A 7,500-nucleotide genomic window follows, 5' to 3' on the forward strand; every position below is an offset into this window, starting at 1 on the left:
ATGTTTTATGCTTCAACATCGACCGTAGAATTGCAACATATTAATTCTTAATGATTTTATTGGTCTTTTTCCATTCTGATGGTTTGATACTCAACCCAGCTAGGACCAAACTGACTGTGAAGTCGTCCAATTTGGCAAACTTTTCATTTGAACTTAGGCACTGTATCAAAATATCATGATAGACGATATTGTAAAATACATACCAGTGTTGAAGATGTCAGCCAGCCATAAAACAGTAATGTATCGTCCATTTAGTGACTGGTAGCTGTGTGTTGGTCTTGCAGTGTGTGTGTGTGTTTGTGCATGTCTGTACAGGTGTGCCTGAGGAATTCCCAGAAGGTAGGGCAGAGTGGGAATGTGCTGTGTTCCCCAGTGGGTGTGTCTGTCTCTGTTAAAGGCAGGCTACAACACAATGACTGGCCCAGTAACCTGATCTACGATCTCACTGGTCCCCTCACTCGACTGGAGTTTAACAACCACAGGCTTGCATCCTAAATGGCCCCCTATCCCCTATATGGCCATCACTAACATTAGTGCACCACATAGAGAATAGGGTGCTTTTTGGGACGTGACCACACGCTTTCAGACTTTCAGTCTCTGCAACACACTGACATAGGGCCACTCAGTGTTTTATTACTAATGGTTGTGTGCTGGAATCCTTATGTGGCCACTGATTGTAGCCGCTCTCATTCCTCCCTCTCTCTGTCTCTCTCTCTCTCTGTCTCTTGGTCTCTGCCCATTTCCCCTCTGTTTCTGTATTGCTTGTTTGTTTTTTCTCACACACCTTCTCTACCTCTCCTCCCACCGCTCTCTCTAAAACAGGAACGTGAGCTCAGAGCGCAGTGAGGCCAGGAGGAAGTTGAGAGAGTGCACAGGATTGGTGGACTCGCTCATGTACATTGTCCAATCACAGATCAACCTGAAAGACGTGGACAACAAGGTGTGCCCACACACACTGCTGTTTTATCTTGTGATCCTGAACTTTGATTGTGTCTGCATGTATTTTAATCCTGTTCTCCTTTTCCTTCGTCTTATCCCTCTCTCTCTCCCCCCCTCTCTCTCTCTCTCTCTCCCTCTCTCCCTCTCTCTCCCTCCCCCCCTGTCTCTCTCCCCCCCTCTCTCTCCCTCCCTCACCCTCCCTGTCTTGTCTCCAGCTGATAGAGAACAGTATGTGTCTGCTGAGGAATCTGTCCTATCAGGTATTGTTGTAGTTTATATTGTTGTCCTTTCTGTTTCTTTCTACAGTGTTTCACCCTGCCTTTTTAGTAATGTTGTGACCTTTGGAATTGTACTTTAAAGAGATTCTCTGGTACTTCTGTAGACTTTTTAGCCAGTAGTTCTTAGTGTTGCATGGTATACCCAAACTTCTGTACTTTTTCCGATAGCAGCACATGACAAACGGTTCGGTCCTAGATAAAGGTACTTCTGTCAAATGAGTGTCATCTACTGATTGAGAGAGGATCAAGTTAGTTTATCAGCGCAGCCGAGGTCCCCTTATGACGTGAGAGCACGGTGCCCACTCCACTTCCCCGTGGCTAACACTGGCCTGTTCCACTTCCCCGTGGCTAACACTAGCCTGTTCCACTTCCCCGTGGCTAACACTAGCCTGTTCCACTTCCCCGTGGCTAACACTAGCCTGTTCCACTTCCCCGTGGCTAACACTAGCCTGTTCCACTTCCCCGTGGCTAACACTAGCCTGTTCCACTTCCCCGCGGCTAACACTAGCCTGTTCCACTTCCCCGCGGTTAACACTGGCCTGTTCCACTTCCCCGCGGTTAACACTGGCCTGTTCCACTTCCCCGCGGCTAACACTAGCCTGTTCCACTTCCCCGTGGCTAACACTGGCCTGTTCCACTTCCCCGCGGCTAACACTGGCCTGTTCCACTTCCCCGCGGCTAACACTGGCCTGTTCCACTTCCCCGCGGCTAACACTGGCCTGTTCCACTTCCCCGCGGCTAACACTGGCCTGTTCCACTTCCCCGCGGCTAACACTGGCCTGTTCCACTTCCCCGCGGCTAACACTGGCCTGTTCCACTTCCCCGCGGCTAACACTGGCCTGTTCCACTTCCCCGCGGCTAACACTGGCCTGTTCCACTTCCCCGCGGCTAACACTGGCCTGTTCTGAGGAAACACTGATTGTGACCTAAACCTTTATTCCTCTGTCCCAGTCCAGGTCCTATCTGCTCGAGCCTTGAACTGTCTGTGTGTGAATAATGTCATGGGTCTTAAAGAGAGACACTGTTATCAAATAAACAGATTGCTTCTTCTATGCAAATGTTGTTGATCAGTACAATAAAGTAAGTCCCAAATGGAAGGGAAACGATTGTTTTTTTCATCTGCAGCACCATGAAATCAGCCAGAAAGTTCTACCTCAATTCATGGTCACGCTGCTATTCAATATGCATTCAGCTGTTTTGTGAATACACCTAGACTACATCTTGATTTGCCCAGTTTATCAATAGAGATTTACCGTTCAAATACATTATTACCATGATGTTATGTAATTAGATTAGTAAAAATAAATGAAGTCAAATTGATTGTATAATTCATTCATTAACGCATACATTCAAAAATAAAACATTTAATATAAAACTGGAAGATCTGTCTGGTTCAAGTGCCATTCTGTGACTTTGGCCATGGTATTGTTTTAGTACTGTATGGAGTATTGTGATACTTAACCTGGTATCCGTATGGAAGTTGACCTTTTAGCATGGTGACAACACTGTTCACAGCTCTGAAAGTAGTGCTCACGAGCCAGAAGTGGTCCCTCAGCGCTCACTCTGCTGTGTGTGCATCTTGTTAGCTGTCACTCAAATCGCGAGGGGCTGAAGCTCATTGGCTAGAACTTGAAATGCTAGGGGGCTGACCCACAATGGGGGAGAATGGCACAGTATAGTTCCGGAAAAGTTGCTTTCAAACTAGGGATTTCGTGGCTAATTGAGTTAAGACAGTAATTCTGCTTCTAGATTCTGAATGTGTGAACAACATGTTGACACATCAGCCCAAAGCCAGAGGGGTAAAGAAAATACTGAGTGGGCACCAAAGTTTCACAGCATGTCTTTAAATAAGTAATATTATACTATATGATTGTAAACTTGACTTGACCTTAGGTTCACCGGGAGGTGCCGGGCGCTGAGCGCTACCAGGAAGCCATGTCCCTCAACCAGGGCCCCGCCCCCTCCACTGGAAAGACCAACCGCTTCAGCTCCCGCAGGGGCAAAGGTCAGTGTGTGTCTGTGTGTTTGCGCGGGTGTCTGTCTGTCTGTCTGTGTGAGTGAGAGAGTGTTTATATTATCTGTCTGTGGAAGGAAGGCAGATTGAGAGTGATGCAATTGTTGACTTTAGTGTGTGTACACAGTATAGTGACAGTGTAGCAGGGAAGAGAGACAGCAGAGAACCAGTGGTTGGCCTGGGATGTTGAATGCTATTTACCCCCACCCTAAAGAATGTTCAGTCTCACTCCTTAATGTCTGTGTGTCTGTGGGGGAAATTATTTGTTTCTCTATTTGTGAACAGACATTTTGTTTTTGCTGGTTTGTCTTTGTGCTGGCGTGGATGTTGGTGTGTGTTGCTGGCGTGGATGTTGGTGTGTGTTGTTGATGGTTTGTCATTGTGCTGGCGTGGATGTTGGCGTGTGTTGTTGATGGTTTGTCATTGTGCTGGCGTGGATGTTGGTGTGTTGCTGGCGTGGATGTTGGTGTGTGTTTTTGCTGGTTTGTCTTTGTGCTGGCGTGGATGTTGGTGTGTGTTGTTGATGGTTTGTCATTGTGCTGGCGTGGATGTTGGTGTGTTGCTGGCGTGGATGTTGGTGTGTGTTGTTGATGGTTTGTCATTGTGCTGGCGTGGATGTTGGTGGGTGTTGTTGATGGTTTGTCATTGTGCTGGCGTGGATGTTGGTGTGTGTTGTTGATGGTTTGTCATTGTGCTGGCGTGGATGTTGGTGTGTGTTGTTGATGGTTTGTCATTGTGCTGGCGTGGATGTTGGTGTGTTGCTGGCGTGGATGTTGGTGTGTGTTGTTGATGGTTTGTCATTGTGATGGCGTGGATGTTGGTGTGTGTTGCTGGCGTGGATGTTGGTGTGTGTTTTTGATGGTTTGTCTTTGTGCTGGCGTGGATGTTGGTGTGTGTTTTTGATGGTTTGTCTTTGTGCTGGCGTGGATGTTGGTGTGTGTTTTTGATGGTTTGTCTTTGTGCTGGCGTGGATGTTGGTGTGTGTTGCTGGCGTGGATGTTGGTGTGTGTTGCTGGCGTGGATGTTGGTGTGTGTTTTTGATGGTTTGTCATTGTGCTGGCGTGGATGTTGGTGTGTGTTGTTGATGGCGTGGATGTTGGTGTGTGTTGATGATGGCGTGGATGTTGGTGTGTGTTGCTGGCGTGGATGTTGGTGTGTGTTGTTGATGGTTTGTCATTGTGCTGGCGTGGATGTTGGTGTGTGTTGTTGATGGTTTGTCATTGTGCTGGCGTGGATGTTGGTGTGTGTTGTTGATGGTTTGTCATTGTGCTGGCGTGGATGTTGGTGTGTGTTTTTGATGGTTTGTCTTTGTGCTGGCGTGGATGTTGGTGTGTGTTTTTGATGGTTTGTCTTTGTGCTGGCGTGGATGTTGGTGTGTGTTGCTGGCGTGGATGTTGGTGTGTGTTGCTGGCGTGGATGTTGGTGTGTGTTTTTGATGGTTTGTCATTGTGCTGGCGTGGATGTTGGTGTGTGTTGTTGATGGCGTGGATGTTGGTGTGTGTTGATGATGGCGTGGATGTTGGTGTGTGTTGCTGGCGTGGATGTTGGTGTGTGTTGTTGATGGTTTGTCATTGTGCTGGCGTGGATGTTGGTGTGTGTTGTTGATGGTTTGTCATTGTGCTGGCGTGGATGTTGGTGTGTGTTGTTGATGGTTTGTCATTGTGCTGGCGTGGATGTTGGTGTGTGTTGTTGATGGTTTGTCATTGTGCTGGCGTGGATGTTGGTGTGTTGCTGGCGTGGATGTTGGTGTGTGTTTTTGCTGGTTTGTCTTTGTGCTGGTGTGGATGTTGGTGTGTGTTGTTGATGGTTTGTCATTGTGCTGGCGTGGATGTTGGTGTGTTGCTGGCGTGGATGTTGGTGTGTGTTGTTGATGGTTTGTCATTGTGCTGGCGTGGATGTTGGTGTGTGTTGTTGATGGTTTGTCATTGTGCTGGCGTGGATGTTGGTGTGTTGCTGGCGTGGATGTTGGTGTGTGTTGTTGATGGTTTGTCATTGTGCTGGCGTGGATGTTGGTGTGTGTTGTTGATGGTTTGTCATTGTGCTGGCGTGGATGTTGGTGGGTGTGGTTGATGGTTTGTCATTGTGCTGGCGTGGATGTTGGTGGGTGTTGTTGATGGTTTGTCATTGTGCTGGCGTGGATGTTGGTGGGTGTGGTTGATGGTTTGTCATTGTGCTGGCGTGGATGTTGGTGTGTGTTTTTGCTGCGATAGTTTCTAATCTTACATTTGATCTATGCTGGTGCTTTGGTGGGAGGAGGTGTCTTGGTGGCTGGGTCACTGCTGCTGTTCTGACTTGACTCAAATGATCTTCCTCTCTCCTCCTCCTATCATTTAATCCTCCCTCGTTCTGCTCTCCTCTCTGCTGTGGAACAGATGACTGGTGTTCTAAAGGTAAGCTCTGACCTCTGCTTGTCTGCTGGGTAGAGCATTAATTAGGACTGGCTAATGATGTGTCAGTCTCCTAACTCTATGCATGCATTGTCATGCTCTCTGCCGTCTCCTAGAGGACGATGTGTGTAAGAGACAGTGTGCAGCATGTGTGTGTGAGTCTGTGTTAGCATGTGTGCTCCTACCTAGCGGCTTTTTTCAGTGGCTCACAGAGCTGTGTGGTTCTAGAGAACCATAGCGGTTAGAGGGTTCTAGAGCACCGTAGCGGGCGGGGGGTTCTAGAGCACCGTAGTGGGCGGGGGGAGTTCTGGAGCGCCGTAGCGGGGGGTTTATTGAGTGTTCTGTGCGTCTGTTTCTCAGTGTTCTGATGTTCTGTTGCAGGGAGAAATGAAGACGGAGCAGATATGATTGACATTCCAAAGAGGACTACACCTGCCAAAGGTAACACAGTATAAAGTGGCATCATGTAGACTGGAATATGCATGTTTCTCCTGTCCACTCATCTGTTGTACTGATCTGAAAGAAGTGACCAGGCGACAGCTAAGCCAGCCTAATGAGCTTCCATCACATTGTTTTCACCTGTGAAGTTTTTTCCCCAATCATGCTGCTTTCAAGACAACTGGGAAACGAGGTCAAATCATGTCAGTGATCTTCAGTTCTGAAATTCCGAGCTCTATTCCGAGCTGGATGACCATTCAAAGTGACCCCCCCCCCGAGCTCCCAGTTCTCCTGAACTCACTGAAGTCTGAGATTTCTGAATGCAGCAACAGTGCAGGTGAAAATGAGAAGACGATGAGATGTCTCCATGTTTCTAACACCTCTCCCTCCGTGTCTCTCCAGGTTATGAGTTGTTGTTCCAGCCAGAGGTGGTGCGTGTCTACACCTCTCTGCTGAAGGAGAGTAAGAACCCCACCGTGCTGGAAGCCTCCGCCGGAGCCGTGCAGAACCTGTGTGCCGGACGCTGGACCGTGAGTCAACCACGCCACCACCACACACCTTGAGACACCACGACCTGTTAGTTTAACACAAACACAACCACCATCCGGTCCAACACCACCACGACCTGTTAGTTTAACCCAAACACAACCACCACCAGGCCCAACACCACCACACACCCTGAGACACCACAACCTGTTAGTTTAACCCAAACACAACCACCACCAGGCCCAACACCACCACACACCTTGAGACACCACGACCTGTTAGTTTAACCCAAACACAACCACCACCAGGCCCAACACCACCACGACCTGTTAGTTTAACCCAAACACAACCACCACCAGACACACATCCCTTTCAGCCTCCTTACTTGACCTCTAACAGAAACCCTTTACACCTGGACTGTAAGTCAATCACAGTATAATCACAAACTCCACCTCCAACCCAGACACCACCTTTCTAGACCCTTGTTAAACCACAGTCTAGTACTCAAAACAGTCTGTCCGTTTCCTGAACACAAATACACTACAATAATCATTGATCTGTATGTATTCTCTCTCTGTCTCAGTATGGGCGGTATAATTGATCTGTATGTATTCTCTCTTTGTCTCAGTATGGGTGGTATAATTGATCTGTATGTATTCTCTCTCTCTTTCTCAGTATGGGTGGTATAATTGATCTGTATGTATTCTCTCTCTCTCTGTCTCAGTATGGGCGGTATAATTGATCTGTATGTATTCTCTCTCTCTCTGTCTCAGTATGGGCGGTATAATTGATCTTTATGTATTCTCTCTCTGTCTCAGTATGGGCGGTATAATTGATCTGTATGTATTCTCTCTTTGTCTCAGTATGGGCGGTATAATTGATCTGTATGTATTCTCTCTCTCTGTCTCAGTATGGGCGGTATAATTGATCTGTATGTATTCTCTCTCTGTCTCAGTAT

At 47.7% G+C, this 7,500-nt stretch overlaps 1 protein-coding gene across 10 annotated transcripts in view; it reads left to right on the forward strand.

Moving 5' to 3' along the window:
* LOC110519243 (catenin delta-1) overlaps positions 1-7,500 on the forward strand; it is a 56,291-nt gene that overhangs the window by 30,893 nt on the left and 17,898 nt on the right. For 6 of the 10 annotated variants that reach the window (XM_090187995.1, XM_090187994.1, XM_090187997.1 and 3 more), the window contains 5 exons: positions 823-940; positions 1,155-1,199; positions 3,111-3,222; positions 6,000-6,059; positions 6,459-6,586. In XM_090187995.1, the coding sequence (XP_090044121.1) occupies positions 823-940; positions 1,155-1,199; positions 3,111-3,222; positions 6,000-6,059; positions 6,459-6,586 (463 nt within the window). Of the gene's footprint in view, positions 1-822; positions 941-1,154; positions 1,200-3,110; positions 3,223-5,603; positions 5,622-5,999; positions 6,060-6,458; positions 6,587-7,500 lie in introns of all 10 variants that reach the window. The other 4 variants (XM_090187993.1, XM_090187989.1, XM_090187987.1 and 1 more) reach the window with 1 other exon arrangement.

This window comes from Oncorhynchus mykiss, chromosome 10 (assembly GCF_057628025.1).
Source record: "Oncorhynchus mykiss isolate SJ-2025 chromosome 10, ASM5762802v1, whole genome shotgun sequence".
NCBI classification, from domain to species: Eukaryota; Metazoa; Chordata; class Actinopteri; order Salmoniformes; family Salmonidae; genus Oncorhynchus; species Oncorhynchus mykiss.